The sequence below is a fragment of the Caretta caretta genome, chromosome 3, assembly GCF_965140235.1.
Source record: "Caretta caretta isolate rCarCar2 chromosome 3, rCarCar1.hap1, whole genome shotgun sequence".
Lineage (NCBI taxonomy): Eukaryota > Metazoa > Chordata > Testudines > Cheloniidae > Caretta > Caretta caretta.
Genome location: NC_134208.1, coordinates 131,006,521 through 131,027,141, shown reverse-complemented (window position 1 = coordinate 131,027,141; position 20,621 = coordinate 131,006,521). Strand labels below are relative to the sequence as shown.

At 41.1% G+C, this 20,621-nt stretch overlaps 1 protein-coding gene across 1 annotated transcript in view; it reads right to left on the bottom strand.

Moving 5' to 3' along the window:
* Window positions 1–15,750, bottom strand: part of C3H1orf198 (chromosome 3 C1orf198 homolog) — a 31,656-nt gene extending 15,906 nt beyond the window's left edge. Inside the window, exons 1-2 of the mRNA XM_048843918.2 lie at window positions 15,295–15,750; window positions 7,476–7,526 (exon numbers count right to left, since the gene is read on the bottom strand). Coding sequence (XP_048699875.1) covers window positions 7,476–7,526; window positions 15,295–15,639 — 396 coding nt within the window. The 5' untranslated portion in view covers window positions 15,640–15,750. The remainder of the gene's footprint in view (window positions 1–7,475; window positions 7,527–15,294) is intronic.
* Between the last annotated feature and the right edge of the window lie 4,871 nt (window positions 15,751–20,621).

Below are 20,621 nucleotides of genomic sequence, written 5' to 3'. Positions count from 1 at the left end.
CCAGGTGGTCCCCAGGGAACACCGCTGCTTGGGCAGTCCCCGGAGCTGGGCGCCCCAGAGCCAGCTGCTTGGGGCCACCCAGCAGTGGCCGTTGTGGCTGGCCCTGGGGCCGCTGCTCAGATGCTCCCCGAGGCCGCCCCCAGGACCACTGCTCGGGCAGTCCGCAGGACCAGCCACTGCTAGGGCAGTCCCCAGAGCCAGCTGCCTGTGGCCTCCTGAGCAGCAGCTGGTGCGGCTGGCCCCGGGTTGCTCCAGCAGCGGCCGGTGTGGCTGGCTGTGGGGCACCCGAACAGCTGGTCCGAGGGCCATTTGCTCCGGGGGCCCTGAAGTCAGCCGCACCAGCTGCTACAGAAGTCACGGAGGTTGTGGAAGTCACAGAATCCGTGACTTCCACAACCTCCATGAAAGAATCACAGCCTTAATCATGACAGATAGCTCTTACCTATCTACTACAGGAAACTTGATTGAGGTAATCTGTAAAAGGGGACACTGTATGTTTGCCTTTCTTAATTTTGCAAGACAGACCTACTGTGCATTTAGGTTTGTGTTAAACACTTTGGAGGCCAAGCTATTCTCAACAAGATGTTTTTACAATGAAGGACTGGCATAAGTAAAGTCATTATGCTAATGGCCATCTTTCTTTCTTCTAGTAAACAATGCAGGATATTAGGAGATCTGGCTTCAGAGAAGAAAGTGTTATGCTTAAGGCACAGGACTAGATCTCAGGAAGCCTGGATTCATTCCCCAGCTCTGCCACAGATTCTGTGTGACCTTGAGCAAGTCAGTCTCAGTTCCTCATCAGTAAAATGGAAAAAATCCTTCCTTTCTCCCATCCTTTGTCCGTTTTGCTTATTTTTGTAAGCTCCTCTGCCTGGGGACCGTCTCTTGCTACATGTTTGTACAATGCCTAACACAATGGCATCCCAATCTCAAGCTGGGGACTCTGGTTGCTATCATCATTCAAATAATAATAATAAATAATCTTATGCATGCATAGATGTGACAATGGAAAGCTTAATGTCAACAAGTGTAAGAATAAGAGAAAAAGGACTGAAGCAAAGATGTTACAATTAATTCGTATTAAAAGGAAAGTATAAAACATGGCCACATATGGGAAGCAGTGGCTTTACAGCAGCTAGGGCAGGAGACTGGAAGTCAAGATTCCTTCACTTTATTCCTATTTCCACTGCCAAATCACTATGTGACTTAATACCAGTCAACCTATCCAGGCCTCATTTTCTTGGGTATAACTGAATTCCATCTTTTATTTCCCAAGAGTATGGCAAAGATTAATACTTGTAAAACATTTTTTAATCCTTGCATGAAAGGCAATAAAAGTGCTCAGTATTAGTACAAAATGCATGGATTTTAAGTTAGAGGTTTGGAAAGAAGGAAGGAAGGAAGGCAGGCGAGAATCCACATAAGCACAACGCAGCCATAAGCACAAGGTGATAAACACCAGATTTGGTGGTGAGATTATCAGGCACATAGTGTGCATGTTAAGAGTGCACCATACCCTCAGAGCCTGAGATAATCTTACTGTATAAAACTAGGTCTTGGTTCATAAAGTCTATACTAAAAACAGAAAGACTAAAAGACACCTAAGAGCTATTTTTTACATCTTATTCACTTACCAGGAATGTGTAGGATTTTACTGAACAGATGAGCGCACACAGCCAAAATAAACTGCTTGGCTTGGCAGTCTCAAGATATCTAAGTTGTTGAGACAAAGGCTTCAGAAACACTGTCAAAGAAAGCTCATTTTAAGCAGTGCCTAGTATATTAAGCAACAAAATAAAGCCCAGTTTACTCAAAGGACAAAAATATTAAAATTAATTAAAATAAGGACCTCAACTTGCTGAACAAAGGAACAGAACAAACATACATTCCAAAATAGCACAGCCATGCACAAGAACAGTGATATAACAAGGATAAGGATTAAAACCTCTAAACCAACAAAGAACCATCAACAGGTTTTAAAAAGACTCCACAGAAAAAAACAAAACAACCAAGCAACCAGCCATTCAAGACTAAAAATACTTTGAGTCCATGTCCAAAATAAAATACATGAGATGCACATTACATAACTTCAGAGATAGTGTCCACCTAGTCCCTACTAAACTTGTGTTCCAGTCCTCACTGGTTTAAATCTTTGATTTGGAGCACAAGTTTCCATATCTGAAATGCTGAGAACTTTTAATCGATTTTGGTACCCTCTACTGAAGTTTTGAAAGACAATTAAATAAAACCAGAAAAATCATGTAAAGGCAAAATATAAGTGACAGGAAAGGATGATTATATGATTAAAAACTTCCTCACCATTTCCAATGCCTTGATAATAATCATCATGCTCTAAGAAGGGTTTGTTTGTTTTCAAAGTGCTTTACAAATGTTAGTCAAGCCTCACAAAAACCTTTGAGAAAACAGAAGGACAAGATTTTCAAATGTTAATTCCTAAAGACAGGCACCCAACTCCATATTTGTGCACTTCAGCTGGCTGTGCCACATGCCCGTGGAAAAAAAATAATCAAGCTACATATTTAAGTGCCTAAATATGGATTCAAATACCTGGTTTAGCACCCACGCTTGAAAATACTGGCTTAGTGACTTTCCCAAAACCACAAAAGGAAGCCTATGTCAGAGCCTGGATTTAATCTGTTGAATTTCTACTTCCCAAGCCTGTGTTCAGACCACAGAACTGACAGGGAAAAAAGCTTTCTGTTCTCACAAACAAGGGCGTAGCTAGCAATGAAATTTCCGTGGATACTGGGTAAGCTTTTGTTCCACCATACGCTACCTACAGTATCCTCATAGCCTCCTGGACTAAGCCTATAAAATGATTGCTAAATTACTAGGTACAGTTAGATAGAGAGATCTAGAAATAGAAAGGGTCTTTAAAAGTTTCCAAATCGTTATATACACTGGCCTCAAAGTTAAATGAACTATTATGGTTATTTGCTTGCCTTCAACCATGTTTCACACTTGGAAACATCATGCTGTAACCTAAGGGAAATCACCGTTTACTCCAACTCCCTGTGAGATAAAGCAATTCTTTCCAACTTTCTCCCTACTCTCTTAGTATCTTTCATAATAAACAAGCTTGAAAAAAATCATTTTTAAAATATTATTTCAATTAATTTTTTTATGGTCTTAAATTTTTACTGTTGCAGGAAATTATGTGAGGGTCAGTTAATTATTTGATGACAGGAGATGTTGAGATTCAAAGAGCTAAAGCTTTATAACTGTTACAACACAAACTGTCTACATCACATATCAAAATATACAAAATAAATATCCTTAACTCTAATAAATTCTCAGGCAGCATTTTTCTTACTTTACCAATCTGTAAATTTCTATCATCATCGGTGGAAGTACTTTTCCCATCAGTTTGTGTGTGTACAAACTCAAAGTTTATCAACATTTACAGATAAAAAACTAATCCTTCCAAGTTTATTAATAAAGGTTATGGATGACTGTTGATAAGGCTACTTTATAATTTCTCTCACGGTTTGTATGATTTGTATAGTATATGCTTAAAAGAAAGCTCAGGACTTTCCCCCCTTACATTTAAATGTCAATCTTTAAGTTTATCACATTATTCTCCTCACATAAACCAAGGCCCACTCACATAAAGGAGAAAAGATTTAAGAATACCATTCACCACAAAGCTATAAAAATAACTGCTACAGGAATGAGCAGGCAGGGGGAAGACTGAATAGAAATGAGGAATGCAAGATGAAATATGGATTTTTTTTTTTTTAAACACAAGCAACTCAGACTGAGAGAGAACTAATCACATAAATAAGTCACAGTTTAAACCAGCTAAGAAAGCAGGACTGAGTCACAAGAAGCTAGATTCAAATATATATGAAGTGGAACTCACACTGTTACTCTGCTCTCCAGGTATAAACCTTCCACTATTGCACAGATAAGCAACACACTTACAGTGTCTTCAGTTACAGTAAAATGGAAAACTGCATCTCAGTAATAACTAATGACGGAATTGGTTAGAGAGGCAATAAAATGACTCCATACAATTGAAACTCTAGGGGGTGGGGGGAGAATTTAACTAGGATTTGGTAATAATGGAGAATTTCACCCATCACACATGGTAGGAGTGCTGGTTCCCCAACATGCCTCCTAAAATTCAAAGGCAAGGAAATATGTATCTTTCATATTATATTACAGGCTAAGAAGGAGCTAGATAGTCTTGTGTGGATTTTAATTGGATTTTCCTGCATATATTACTCCTAGTGGAACAAGAATACTGTTTTTATATAGTGTCTGATTCTAGATGTACATAGGAATATCGCTGTATCCCTATGTCCTCATTTAATTTTATACGTAAATCCTTCTGACAGAATTAAAAATACCCTTTTATGTCCGTTTTTAAATATAAACTATTTGCAGATGAAAGACTAAACACTAAATATGGTATATTCCTCAGAATGGCCCAAACTCAAAAAAGTCTAATGAGTCAGCCGAAGGAAGGAACCTGACAAAATGCAACGTGTGGGGAAAATGTAGCATAAGAGGGGAAAACAAAAAATCCCAGAGTTGGAAGAAAGGGACTCTGATTTGATGCTTCATTCAATTTTTCACTTAAGAGCAATCTGCTTTCCTCATAAACTAAAAAATAAAAATGTAGTATTTGATAATATAGTGGATAAAAAGATTTTTTTGAAGTGCGATGATTTTGAAATTTCTGTGTAAAATTCATCCATTTTTGATCAGCTATAGAGCAGGTCGAAAAATCTTAAATTTAGAAAAATGTTGATGGGGGTGGGGCAGAGAGAGAACAAGTTTTTCTTGAAAATTTTCATGAAAAGAATTTCCCCTGCTCTTTTTTTTCCCTAAACCAGCTCTGTTTGATAACAATTTAACTAAATCTTGACAAAACTCAAAAAACAGACTAGCAAAAACAGTTTAGGAGCTGCTGTTACAAAGTGGGGGGAAAGTTTTGATTCAGTTCAGATTAATTTTTTCAAAGCAACTTGTAGCCCAGTAATTGCTTTACTTGTATTATCATAGTGCTTAGGACCCCTAGTCATGGACCAGGCCCTATTGTGCTAGGTGCTATATAAACACAAACCAAAAAGATGGTCTCTTCCCCAAGGAGCTTACAATCTACACTGTATTCTAACATTTTAACCTGCTGCATATAAATGTGCAAGAAAGGCCACCCAATGTGCCATCACTCTGGTTAGCTGAAGCAAACTAGTATTCCTTAAAGTTTGGTAGATGACAACCTCTCCTCTCTTACTCCTATCCCGCAGAAATAGGGATTTTCACTTCATTCTCGGATCTTCCTTTTGCCAGAGACAGAAGTTTCTTAAAGAAAAAGATGAAGGATGCCAACAGGCAACACTGTAAATAGATACAGTAACTTAGATAAACACTTTATTTTAGTTAAGTTGGCACATTCACGCAGCCTCACTAGTTTATTGTTGCCAACCTCCCGACATTTTAGTAGTTTCATCAGTGGATAATCGATTGGGCTGGAGTAAACTTTAATCACTAGCTATACAGGAACAGACAGAACAAAACAAAAACTTTTAAACTAAGATTCTCTTCCCTAGATGTACTGTGCAACCATCATGGTTTATTAATTATCTTGACTTTAAAAGCAGACCAGCTACCACGAGATGTAATATTTTCCAGGAGGTTGGTCATAGATATAAAGGATATACTAAGAGGTATCAAGATAGAACCTACAAACATTATCTTATGAAACTGTAAATGTAACATAACTCCATGAAGACCACATTCACTCCTTATTTCTGCTGTTTGTGATTGTACCACCAAAGGTAAAGGCCAATGGCAGTACAATTTATTACTGATTATCAGTAAGGAGAAGAGTTCAGCATTCTCTGTATCACTGCTACTCTTTTCTTGACAACCACACCCCAATTTATGCATAATGCCCACCATCTAGGCCAGGGGCGGCCAACCTGTGGCTCCGGAGCCGCATGCGGCTCTTCAGAAGTTAATATGCGGCTCCTTGCATAGGTGCTGACTCCGGGGCTGGAGCTACAGGTGCCAACTTTCCACGGCTCAACCCCAAGCCCTGCCCCCACTCCATCCCTTACCCCTAGGCCCCCGCCCCTTCCTGCCCCCTCCCCTGAGCCTGCTGCACCCTTGCTCCTCCCCCCTCCATCCCAGAGCTTCCTGTATACTGCAAAACAGCTGATCGCAGTGGGCAGGAGGCATGGGGAGGGAGCGGGAGGTGCTGATCAGCAGGACTGCAGGCGGGCAGGAAGCGCTGAAGGTGGCAGCGGGGGGTGTTGGTGATGTATTACTGTGGCTCTTTAGCCATGTACATTAGTAAATTCTGGCTCCTTTTCAGGCTCAGGTTGGCTACCCCTGATCTAGGCCCATCCAAACTAAAGTTAGTGGTTTCTTCCTAGAGTGGGCCAACTAGAGTAAGTTAATCTGAGGCAACTGTTCCCTGCCATCCCCATATAACTCCTGCAGTACTTGATCAATATTGCATTTTAAGCTTATCATGATGTCTTCCCTCTGGGTAGCTCCAGGGCCCCCAGCATTTGTGAAATGTGGACCCCGCCCGCAATCTACCAGCAGCCAGAGGACAGAAGTCTGAATCTGTGACTAACTTTACTTTTTTTTTTTTTAAAACACGAAAGAGATACACAGTCGATGTGTTTGTACTTGCATTTTGCATTATGAGAAATTAAAATAGCTTGCTGTTAAGAGTTCACCATCAGAAACTACAACCAAAAAACCCTGACAAACATGATATTTCTGAATTGTGTCCTCACTCTGCAGTTACACAGAGAAGTTGATCACTAGCTTTATTTTAGTATTGTGGGAAACGCACTGTAGCTAGTACTTTTGCCACAATTTTGACATCTTCAATAAGCAGAACAAATCCAACAGAGTGTAAGATACTTATCTATGCACTCCTCCTTTTTGGGAAGAAGGGAAACAACCTGGGCTTCACACAGAAGCAGCAAGTTCAACAGGTTTCACCACAGCCTGGTGCACAGGACACCAGATGAAGTCTAAAACAGGCTTTATAAAATTAACTTGGGTTACCAACTACTTGCATGCTTCTCTCCTCACCCCAAACCACTTACATCTGTCATAGAAACATATTTTAAATAGGACCCACCTCTTTACCTGTGAGGTAGGTAATTCATAATTATTTAATCCTTTCGTTTCTTTTCTTCACTAAACAGGGAAATTTGATTTTCTGTCCAGATTTGATTAGTAATTTTCTAAACTATGAAAATCTGATTGCATAACAACAGTTTTACACTTACATTTGAAAATTAAGTATTAGCTAACGAAGCACCTGATCCTGCTTCTATTTAAGTCAACGAAAACATACTTAGTCTAATTTTTATTTATTCTATGGGTCACTTTACACTGCTTACCTTAATATATCAATTCTCAAATGGAGCAGGATCAACTCCAAGGGAAACTGACATTAAATAAAAAAGTAGCAAACTTACCTTGGTTTCCCAAGAGAAAGGGGCCGAGTGTTCATCTTGCCAAGTTATGTCCTGAAATGAAATTCAAGAATCTCTCTAAAAATCAAAAAAGCATTCTTATTTAATAAAAATATCAAAGAGGTACACTTATATTGCATCACTTGAAGTGTAACAAAATAGTAAAATAGTAACAAAATTAAATTAGAACCAGCCAAAGAATGAGAGAGAGAGAGACAAACAGTAGCACTCACTGAGTGAATGAAAGCTCTCTTTTAGAGTGTAAATTCTTAGGGACAAGGACTGTCATTTATTCTATTTTTGTACACTGCCCAGCAACATGGGGGTATTAACCTGGTCTAGACCTCTACATGCCATTGCTATACAAAGAAGAATATTAAAAATGTACTGTATGTCTGATCTTCACCAATTACGTTATTTGAGACACAATAACCAAATATTTATATCTACTTTAATGATGATCAAACCGAGATCAATATCCTATGCAGTGTAAGGAACCACATTATGTCAAAAGTTAAATGGCGATTATATTCTGAAAAATTATACCAAAAACTGCAAGGGGAGTTCCACAGTTATTGCTACTTAGGAACTCCATTTTTAATTTGCTCAGTTTAGAAATAAAAATGTTTTTTCAACTGTAAGTCCTGCAGACTCAACCTGGGGTCTGACAGTCAAACTAGGCTCTTTCCGGCTCACATTCCATGAACAAGAACAAATATTTTCCATTTGGAAGTTAGTTATCAATTCTGACTAGGGTGACCAAACAGCAAATGTGAAAAATCGGGACGGGGTTGGGGGGGGGGGAGGGGGGGAGGGGAGGGGAGTAATAGGAGCCTATATAAGAAAAAGACCCAAAAATAGGAACTGTCCCTATAAAATCGGAACATCTGGTCACCCTAATTCTGATGTTGATGCAGCAGAATCTGTCTTCCTTTCCTATACTTGTGCTGGCTCTTCAGTGCTAACAGGAATATTTATATATATGTAGTCAAGTATCAAGAGGGGTAGCCGTGTTAGTCTGGATCTATAAAAGCGGCAAAGAGTCCTGTGGCTCCTTATAGACTAACAGACGTACTGGAGCATAAGCTTTCGTGGGTGAATACTCTTTGCCACTATATATATTGACAGATTTATATTTATTTAAAGAAAGCTGAGATCACTCAAAACACAGGTTTCAGAGTAACAGCCATGTTAGTCTGTATTCGCAAAAAGAAAAGGAGTACTTGTGGCACCTTAGAGACTAACCAATTTATTTGAGCATAAGCTTTCGTGAGCTACATGAAACACTCTCCAGAGTAACGTGCCATTTTTAAACAATTACTGTTTTGAGTATAACTCCACTTTAATAGGGTTGCTACCTGCGTAATCTACATTTGTACATGCAATTGCTAGCATACCTGGCACAAACATGTACCACACACCAAGACAGGAGGTGCAAAATGAGAAAGTATGTTTTTCCTATACCATAAACAAAATATTTTCCAAATTTGTTAATTCATTTTGATGTTTTGGAAAATAAACAATATTTACAAATAATGAATTAATGACAAATAAGGCTTATGTTGGGCATATGTGGTGCTAGCAACTGATCAGTCCCATTTTATATTAAATACATTAAAGTGAATGGCTTTTGTACTAGACAAATAATGCTCCTCACATTTTGTACTTTTTAAGTCTGGGAAACTCTCCTGTTTGGCAGATACTTTTATGCTATAAACTCACCGCACTATGTTCTTCTCATAATCCCCTTTTCACCCCACCCTAGGCCAACATAATTTTTGGCCAAGAGCCACAACAGAGGTTTAAAATGAAGAAAGCTTAGAAGCTAAATGGTAAACTCAAAGCTCTGTGACAATCTCAGAACTGAAACTATTTTTCTGAAATATGTCCTCAGCCCCCAAGCTACTTACTATACTGGAAATACACCAGTTAAGTAACCTTGTCTTTCCTATATGATCACTACATTCTTGTATGCCTGTCACCGGTAAGGGAAAAGGAAAGGGGAATAAAATTATGCTCATAATAGTGCTTTAAAGAATATTAAAGGAGAACAAAAGCTTCGAGGTTATTCATCATCAACATCAATTAGCATCGATCCACATTTGATCAACTTGTGTTTTCAACAGGTAACAAATGGAGCTCTCTCCCAAAAAGAGGTAAATAGCCTTTTGTTCCTCCTACTAGATAACTGATGTAAGAGATGAATACTCTGGCTTGTGGAAATTCTCAGCCCAAGACAAAAAATATTAAAAATAAACAAGAACTCAGTCACATAGTTGTCTTCAGCAGCCAGCTGCAAAATATCAAAGACAAAAGAGAAGCATGCAACAAAGTTGCTACATTCAGGCAGCTTGTTGCAAAATGGCATCTGCTGTTCAAAATGGAAGACATACTAGTATCTTTCTTCTGTGCTCCTTGTTCTCTGTACATGATATAAACATTGTTCAGAGCATCTGATAGCAACTGTTCAGTCACAAACCCACAACAAAAGGGCTCCTGTGCTGGTAACTGAATATCTTACTGCAGCAAAAATGAACAGCAACATTACATCTTTTATAAGTATTATTGAGGGAAAAGGGTTGGAGTCAGGGGGAGGGGGTTAACTCTGGTGAAAATCTGCAGTGCATTTTCAGTGCTCCTGATAACAGAAATCTATAGCAGTTCAACTTAAAAAGCTTTTAAAGCAGAAAATGTTTATTACAATAGTTACTTGTAAGTGAAAAAGAAAAGGATCAGGTGTTCAATTGCTTCACATCACCAAGCTGAAGCGGATACAAAACAGAAAATATTGCAGGCATCTTTGGAAAAATTAGACTTGCATGTTAAATGCTCATCATATCACCAAGCCAACTGGACATCTCAGCTGTTCCCCTTAACCCAAATTTAACATTTTCCAAGTTACATGATGATGATATATCTGAAACATACGTTTGGTTATTATGAGTCCAATCCAGCAACGTGCTCAGCTCCCAGGAGCTGCCCAACCCCTTTTAAAATCATGTCTTATGTGAGTCACGTTTTTGTTAGCTTTAAAAAAAAAAAAAAAGTTAAGTTTTCACCTAAAACATAATAATAAAAGGCCTGAACCAACTCCCATTGAAGTAAATGGAAAGACTCCACTAATGTCACAGGAGTCGGAGCAGGCCCTAAACATTTGACAGAGTGCAAGATGACTCTAGCAGAAATCAAGACTTCCCTAAAGGATGCTAGTACCACCACACACTGCCGTTCCTGAAAACCAGCTCTCCTTTAATTTGATCTAAATTCATTCCAAAATAACCAATGCAAGATGCATTACTTTCAATTCCAAATTACTTTCTCTTTGGTGATATATTGTACAATGTGAGCTAGTTTAACATATCCTTCTATAGTGATTTCCATTTGAAGAGCACAAAGGTGTTATCCACGTTAAAGCTTCTGTGAAAATTCTAAGTGATTTGGAAATCTAACTCCACTGATAGGCTCTTTTGAAAATCCCAGACTAATGAATTAAGCTTCACTTAATTCAGTCTTAGAGGTATTATTTATTCCCATTTTACAGATGGAGATACTGAACCACAAAGAATACAAGTGACATTCTCAGGGGAAGTCAATTATTTTTCGTTAAGGTCCAAATTTCTTGGTCAAGGTATACTCAAGGTCCAGACTCCAGAGCAAAATAATAAAAAACAACGACACTAAGTAAACAACAAGATTTCAGGGTCTGTTCAAAGGTGTCTGACAGTATGGATTTAGCCCGCAGTCCACCTATTGATGATCGCTGTTCTACATCATACAGCAACTTTATGGTAATGCAGGGAATAGAAATCAGAGATTCTAACTCCCAATTTGTGCAACAAAAACAGTCTTTGTTTCCTTCACTTTTTGGTTTATCCCCAACCTTCCCTAAAATCCTGGAGTAACCCTTTGAAATGTTTTATTCTTGTAATGTCAATTGCATCCCAAAATGCTACAGAATTTCCAGTTCCAGATTCAAAAGCTCATTTTATTTGCATAAAACAAAGGGTCATATAGAGCCACTGTGCATTTGTAAAGGAAAAATATGTTTGATTTGTTTTATATGAGGCAGGAGTGAATGGTAGGCAAAAGGAACTGGAATGATGAAGACTAGATTCTTCATACACAATGCCTCCTTTTAGGGACAATTTGCTTTTTTAAACAAAAACCTACTGCAATATATTAGCCCTGTTTAAATAGAAAGTTTCCATAATTGGAGAAACACTTCTGCAGTTCAATTGAGATTTAATGCTAATGATTTAACTCTTGGGCAAGTTTCAGAATGAATGTAAACACTGAAAATCTTTGAGGCCACTATAAATCTCTAAAGAATTCCTCACCCGTAGAATTGCACAATGTCTTTTTGCAGGACTACTATGAAAACAGCTAAAGTAATTGTTTTGTGTTTCATTTAAAATTAAAACTTCAAATGAAATGCTAGAGAGGAAAATTTCACTATCCTATTATTTTCCTACAGACAAGGGATAGCTTGGGTAGATAGATAGAGATGGAACCCTGGTACTAGAGCTAAAAGGGAGACAGTGAATTTAGACGTGGTAAGAAGGATGGGGTTTGTTTTTTTCCAGTTACCTAGACAGCATAATTTTCACATAAGTACACTATTAAAATCTTCCGCACCAAGACGAAATTATTGCATTAAATCTTCCTATCTACTGTGGAAGAAACAGAACTGAATGCTGCACTCATTAAAACAATAGCCCTGTTTCATTTTTCTTTTCTTTAAAAGAGGCTTATTAGAAAAATTCTGCTATGCAAATTCACACTGTTCATTCTCTCTGCACTCCATGACAGTTTTCAAGCGTTCGCAGATGCATGCTAGCTGGCAAATGGAAGGGAAAAATCCCTTCATTTTGTGCCTGTTGGGAGTGAGAGAGACGAAGGGAAAGAGAGGTGCCAGGTGTAGAGCATCTTAGGGATCTGTTGTGCTGTCAATGCAGAGTTGCAGTAGTACAGCTGAGCAAGTGTCAGGTCAAGAGATAACACGAAAGCCCAGTAGGTGAGGCTTTCATAGACCTAGAAAGTTGAACTGCAACAGCAACAGACTGTCCCAAGCAGAACAAAGTGGCTCTGTGGTAACAGGAGAAGAAAGAGAAATTAGGGAGCCATGGAAGATGTCCAGGACTCAGCTTTGGCACCAGAAAGGGAGGCTGAGAGAGAGAGAGCCAAGGAACGATGAGCCAGGAAAGGCCCCTAAGGCTTGGTAGTGCAGTTGGAAGACTAAAATGGAACAGGAGAATGCCAGAAGAGAGCACGACCTCTTTTTCAGGAAGATAGTTTATATAAACCTTGGCTGGAAAGTGAAAAAGGAAGTCAGTTGATGCATATGCTTTATAACCTAAATTTAACTCTCTATACCAAGTCATTTGATTAACTGCATTTATCCTCAGTTAAAGAATACACAAGGGATAAAAACAGTACCATTCCTATTTGTTGCTTTTTTTGCCAAATGAGGGAACGAATTTGCCAAACCTCAGAGGCATTTTGCCTGTCACTTTGTGAAGTGGGAAAAGATTTTGTCCATATGCTGCAACAGAACAACCCCTGGCACTTTTCTTCTGGCCCCAAAACAATTCAAAACAGCAAGCCCTCACAATCTCAAAACAGTGAAAGTAAAACATGTAGTCTAAGAACGGGGAAGACTAAAATGCCCAAGATAAACAGTTTTCAATTTCAATCATCTCCACCGCCCCCCAAAAACTGATGGTCTGTTTACTGATGAAGACTAAACGTTCAGGATTTCCATCAGCACTGCCTAAGAGTCAAGTTGACCCTATGTTTCTGCATCAAACTCCAGGTATGAAACATGTATGCTGCTTAACCAGACATTTCCCTTACACAGCAGATGCAGAATGAGGGTCTTCTATAATACAGCCAGCTCTGAAACACTATGGTGATTATCTAAGTCTGCAAGCAGTGCTTACAAATCCTATGTATGGATATTAGTAGGGGTTAACACAAGCCCTAGCCACTTCAAATTAAATTGGTGGTTACAAGTTCAGAAGCAGATTAATTTGTCATGTGTCTAGAGAACCAAAAAAATAATTTGACAGTAGTTTGCCTTAAGAATTTAAATCATGATAACAAATTATATTGATGTTGTGCATTGTGTGTGCTTTCATAGCCTGAGACTTTTTTAAAAAATTGTATGGCTGTGGTTTTTTGCATTCATTTAAAAACTAAATAGAGTAGACCCTCATATGCAAGGAGAGATAAAGAATGTAGTCAAATAAAGGAGAGCTTCAGAGGTTTACACATATTTGTTTACGGGACTTTAATTTGAAAGGCACATACTCCATACTCTACTATCCAAGTACCTATGATTCTCTCCAAACACATTTTAGTGTTAAAGTCAAGAACATCAAAAGCTTCAATACCTATATTTTCAACTGTCTAACTTTCCACATCCTTGTCTTTTCCTGGCACCGTATTAGGTGTGGAAAAGACTGAACAAGAATTTTTAAAAAGGTATCTAAAAAAAGGACCAGAACTGGGGAATATTTTCAATATTGTTCTTATGAGCAGAAAAAGGAAAAGATTTGATGCAATGTAAACACTGCCTCAATTCTACTTTTAGTGATTATTTCTCCACTACCATTCAATTATTTTAAAAATTAGTGTCCACAAAATCCTCTTTGTAATCCACGCTACTTGCAAAGATGAACTTTTCCACTTTTCCAGTTATTACTAATTGCGGTCACATATTTTGTCATTCATTCACAAACTGACATTCCTCCATACTGCATCTACACTAGGAAACTGGGATCCATAACTCACCACCAGCGCAGCTCCGCTGATGGTAGCCATTGTGTTGACAAGGATCAGGAATTTGTCACGACTATGTTGGCTAACCCTATTCAGTGTAGTGTTGCAGAACACATTGGTAAGAACACCTGTGCCCTGGCTAGTTCCACAACTTCTACCATTGCTGCCACCAGCGGAGAGTCACAGGTCTCCATTCTCTTAGAGCAGACAAGGCCAAAGGTCCCCGAAGTATAGGGAGAGCACTCATAACTGCATTTAGCACAGTCTTCAGCTTTGGCAACAGCATGAAGTGTTGAAAGACCATCTCACAACTATGCTGAAAATTGACAACACCACAGCTTTGGCCACTACCTGCTGACATTGCTTTATTAATAATCTCCACAAGGCTCCCTCCCCCTAGAGCCCCCTTTCCACAACCCCCATAGCTTCCAATGTCCCCAACCTTGTCTCCCACTGTACCTCCCAATACCTGCACACCATCCTTCCCCCCCACAATGCCCTCACTCTTTGCCCCCATTCCCCCGACACCACTGTTCTACCCTACCGCACCTCACCACACTCTTTGCCCTCCATACCACCATTCTCCCCGTAATGCCCCTGCTCCTCATTCTTTGCCCCATTCTCTCAATGCCCCCACCCTGCCCTTCCTCCCCCCCAAGCCCCCCACCCTGCCCCTCACCCTTCGCCCCAGGCCCCCCACCCTGCCCCTCTCCCCCCAGCCACCGCCCCCCACCCTTCACCCCTATGCCTCCCATGCCCTGCCCCTCACCCTTCACCCCCAGGCCCCCCACCCTGCCCCTCTCCCCCCAGCCACCGCCCCCCACCCTTCACCCCCAGGCCCCCCACCTGCCCCTCTCCCCCCAGCCACCGCCCCCACCCTTCACCCCCAGGCCCCCCACCCTGCCCCTCTCCCCCCAGCCACCGCCCCCACCCTTCACCCCCAGGCCCCCCACCCTGCCCCTCTCCCCCCAGCCACCGCCCCCACTCCTCCCCCGCAGGCTGCCATCCCGCCCGCAGGCTCTCCCCGGGCCGACGCCGTTACCTCGTCCCCGAAGCGCACCACCTTCTGGCCGGTGTTGAGGCGCAGGCCGGGGTAGCAGGCGGGGGGCGCGGCGCGGGCGGCCCCGCGATGCGCCGCGTAGCGGGCCTGGATGTGCGGCTCCACCAGGCACTTGTCGATGATCTCGTCCTGCTGGCGGGGCGGCAGCCGCTCCCAGTCGGGCCCGTAGCGCTCGCGGATCCGCTCCTTCTCCGCCATGATCTTGCGCGCCATCGGGCTCAGCGAGGAGAAGTAGCTGAAGCGCTTGCGCTCCCGCTCGTCCAGCGGCCGGTTCCCGTTCAGCACCGCGGTGCGGGAGGCGGCGATCGCCGCAGCCATGGAGGCCATCGTGCCCCTGCCCCGCACACGACGCTGAGACCGGAGCGACGCCGGGAAGAACCGCCTCCTCCGGCCCCAGCAGCGCCCTCCTCCTGCTCAACACCCTCTGCTGCCCTTTCCCCCCTGCTTCGTCCCGCACTCCTCCCTCAACACTCCCCCTTTCCCCGCACCCCCCCTCTCCGGACACTCCCCCTTTCTCTCACCCCTCCTTTCTCCTCCCTTCACTCACCTCCTAGCTGCTGGTGCTGCCGCCGCCAAGGCAAAGTGGTTTGTGTCGGCATGACAAGCCCTGCAAAAATAAAACGCAGAAATCTCTGGTCTCATCTCTCTGGCAGAGCATGGTTGCATCGAGCCCTACCCCAGGGCTTCCCAGCCTGTTTGGGTGTGAGCCCCTATTCATCTTTGCCATCATTGCCCTTGTGTTGGTTCAGTGGCAGGTCTCTTTCCTTTCTTTTATGCAGTTTTTCACTCATAAATTGTTACTAGTAAATGTGACCATTTCTGATCATCTGGGGAAATGTTTCTTGCACGTCCTTTGAATTTTGGAGTATACACTGTCTTTCTTTTTTGACTTCTCTGTCACACTGGTCACCCCCCACCCTTACAATTTACCCTCATATTTATGGTCTCTACTTCTCTATTTAGTGGGACTTTACATTAGTTTTCCACATTTCATTTTGGCAGCGTGTTCAGGGGGTTATGTGGCTAGCTAGCTTCTTTATCTCATCCACAGTGACTTGTTTGGCGTGGTTTTAGTCAGGCACTTCTGAGCATGTCTCGTATGTACTGCTGGCTTGGTGATTTTCCTGATTCTTTCTATTTCAGTATTTTATTCAGTGTAATAAACATATTGGAGGAAACCCCATGACTCATAGAGGAGGTATCATCCTGAATCAGATAGTCTTGCTGCTGCTGCTTTTTCCACAGTAATTATTAATAATACCCAGTGCTTTCCAAAGGAGGTAATTACTGATGGGGAAATTGAGGCATGGGGCAATTTCTTGCCTAAGGTCACCCAGCAGGTCAGTGACAGAGCAAGAAATAGAATCTACATTTTCTGACTCCTAATCAATTTACCCTTCTCACTTTGTCCCCCCAACAGTAGAGATATTTAGCAAGCTCTTACTAGCTGAATTATGCTGTGTGGAGTTGGTTCCCTCAACATATTAAAACAGGCTCAGTAGTAGTGGTTGGATTTTTTTTTAAGATAAGTGGAAGTTCAGGAGCTTGACTGTAACTGGGCAGCCTGTTAGAATAATTACATTTTATTGCATAAATATATAGAAGTATTGGGTAGTATTTCTATTAAGGTGAAAGTACCCAGAGCAATGAATAAACGATTGATTTTTCTATAAACAAATACAATAAATAAAACTTTTGCTCTGGTTGGTGTGGTACAGGAGGAATGTTTCCAATAGCACAAAGTCCTAAGGGTTAAAAGAAGTGCAGAAGAAGAATTCTATTTCATCAAAAAGAAGAGAAGTACGAGGTGCCAGGATAGAAGCACAGATGACTAGAGCTCTATCTGCTATAGGTACTGATTGCAAGGTAAACACATGAATTCTAACCAGTATCCATATGGGTTCATGCCTATGGTTGAAGATTACAGGCTGAGGAGTCTCTGATGCTGCCTGGGTGTGGGCTGTCATATCCAAATGTACCCATCTCAGAGCTGAAAAGGGTATTGCCGCAAAACCCACCATGTCTGGACTGATGGGGGAAAAGGATGAAGGTTAACTTCTTACCATACAATAGGCTTCTCCCATTCATCTTCCATTAGCCCACCCATTGTATTTGTTAAACTAGTTTAGAAGCAGCTGACTCAAGCTCACTCTTCAGTAATCCGCCTCTGTATATCACATCCAGAGAAACAAGTTGTCACACACCAACCACACCTGTCTATTCATTTTCAATTAATATTTTTCTTTGAGATGTCTTTATTTTGAAAGAAAGGGTAGGTGCGCATAAACTCAGAAGAGTGGAAGAAAGAATGGTACATAAAAATACCTACAGCAAGGATTTGTTTGTGGAGGAGGCCAGGGAAATGTTCCTGCCCCCTCCCACCTCAAAAAACTTTTTCCTTTGACTTTATTATCATCATAGCACCTAGTAGCCCTTACTAAGGACCAGGATCCCATTATGGTAGGCACTGTACAAACACAGAATAAAAAGACAGACTGTAAGCACTTTGGGGGGCAGGGACTAAGTATCAGACAAGAGACAACTGATGGACACAAAGACAGCCATGTGAATATAAGGAAATGTTAAGACAGTATTGGTCAGCCCACCAGTAACCAAGTTGTCAAGCTTTTTGTAGGCATCACAACAGAGAAGTGTTTTAAAGAGGGATTTGAAGGATATGGACGTCGCTTTGCAGACATTTTATGGGGAGTTCCTCCTAGGCATGAGGGATAGTATAAGAGAAAGCACAAAGGTATCTTCCTAGCCAGCCAGCCCACCCTAGTATGTTTCCCCCTTCTGCCTAAATGATACAATCATAGGAAAACTTAAAATCTGGAAGGAAAGATGTCTTATGGCTATTATAAAGCCCGTCCTGAGATCTGGGTTCTATTCCTGACAACTGCAAAGCTGCTTTACCTCCATTTTTCCACCAGGCTAAAGACAATTACTTTTATCACAGAGATATTCTATTTATTATTGTTTGTAAAAAGTTTGAGATCCTTAGATAGAAGGTACAATAGAAATGGGTAGTACTTATTTATAGGAAGATGTCCAAGCAGGAGGGTGAACAAGATAAGACTCCAAGATCACAATTTGGCTGCAAATTACTGTAACAGTTCCCATCTCTCATTTCTCTTATGGGGAACACCACACTTATTTTAGGCTTTTAAACGTACTCCCTTTTGATCATAAGACTTTGAAGAGAATGATCATTAGCACTAGTTAGAGCCAGACAGTGGAGGAAGGCTGTGTGCAATTTTTCCCATAATACAAGCTTGGCCAATGGACCTAGGGTCTGCACTTTTAACTTCTGCTGCTGTTCCGTCACACGCTTCCCTCTCTTGAGCAAGTAATGCCAATCATCCCAAATGCTGTGACAATTTTGTGAGTTAGACAAATACTCCCTAGTAAATATACCATACACCAAATTTCCATGAGATATTTTTCCATTATTCTAGACTTCCTGGGGGATTCTAGAGTTTAGGGTGCTAAAGTTCAGTACTCTAAAGTCACATTTATTGGTCCCAAAAATTGTTTTATAGAAATAAGCTCCCTCAAGTGAACTCTGCTCTTTCAATATCCAACTCAGAAATGTTCCTGTTGCACATACGCAGGAGTGGGTAGAGAGCATGGCTCTAGGGAAAACTTCCTGTACCCCAACCCCTGCTCATAACTGTCTGCTTTTCTGACCTTTGGGCAAGGTCTGTCCATTTCTGCAGCATCGCAGGAGGAAAAACAAAAATAATTGGGGAAGGGAGGTGAAAGGAATAATCAGTATACTTCCTGCTGAACCACTGTTACTGGTGTAACTCTTGGCTGGGCGAAGTCACAGAACTTTCCAGTCAGACATGACTGACTATTCTTGCAGCCCTGGGTCTGCTTGCATACGAGGTCTTCAAGCACTGTCTGGACCTAGTCACCCAACAGATATTAAACATGTTGTCTGGTGAGTGCATGTACACCAATAATGTACCAAGATTCAAACAGCTTTAAAATCTAATCCTAACTTAAATAAGCTCTTCTCTCCAAAGGACCACTCTTGCTGCACTTGCAGCTCCATTATCATTAAATGGGAGTTACAAATGCACAATGGAAAAAAATATTCTAACAGCACTTGCATTACACAGGGGGGTAGCTAATGTGGAACCAAGTATGATTTGTTTCAGTGATGTATGGGAGGAGTAAGAGATAAGTGGAAGGAGATGGATGTTTTCACTACCCTTCTCATGTAGCTTTGGTGTGCACTATGAACTATAATGTTCAAAGCGAACAGGGGCTCCAACCACATCCATTTTTTGAGGTTACATTGAAGTCTCTCTCCCCCCAAAGAAATGGGCAAGAGATGCTTTTCATACAAGTGAAAGTTTAGGTCTCCAGTTATCAAGTGATGTCCTTTTTTAAGGTGGCTTGAGCCAATGATCCTAGTTAACAACTGAAATGGGGTTGTAAATCCACAAAAATTTTAGTGTAGTCTCTATATCAGTGGTTATCAATCTTTCCAGACTACTGTATCCATTCAGAAATCTGATTTGTCTTGTGTACCCTAAGTTTCACCTCACTTAAACACTACTTGCTTATAAAATCAGACATAAAAATACAAGTAAGTGTCACAGCACACTATTACTGAAAAATTGCTTACTTTCTTATTTTTACCATATAATTATAAAATAAATCAATTGGAATATAAATTACATACATTTATGTACTTACATTTCAGTGTGATTCTTGAGGCTGTTTTTCACTTGTGAACATTGTCTGAAGCCCAAGCCCCACCGCCCAGAGCTGAAGCATGCAACATAGCTTCATAGGGCCCCTTGTGGTGTGGGGTCCTGGGCAATTGCCATGCTTGCCACCCCTAATGCTGGCCCTGTACTTGCGACCCCCCTAAACCCATCCTGTGACCCCCCCCGAGGTTGAGAAATCTAGATCTACTGATCTAGATGAGTTGAATACCCCCCTGGAAGACGTCTGGTACCCCCAGGAGTACACATACCCCTGATTGAGAACCTCTACTCTAGATCTGCTGAGGGAGCCCCATAAACTATGTTTTGATTTCTCTCGTTTTCTGTTCTTTGCTATAGTGACTTTTTTAGAAAACTAAACCTTTTGTACACTATCTTTAGGATGTCAAATTAGGAACCCTCCTGTTCAGGTAACTTCAAACTTTGTTGAAAGATTTTGTTACAGCCCCAGATCTAACTTACTGATTTGAAACCAGTGTGACTGGATTTTAGGGACAGGGGAACACTGAGCTTAGAATGGAAACTGAAATGCAACTTTAAGTATGGAGTGATGGCAGTCACTCTGTA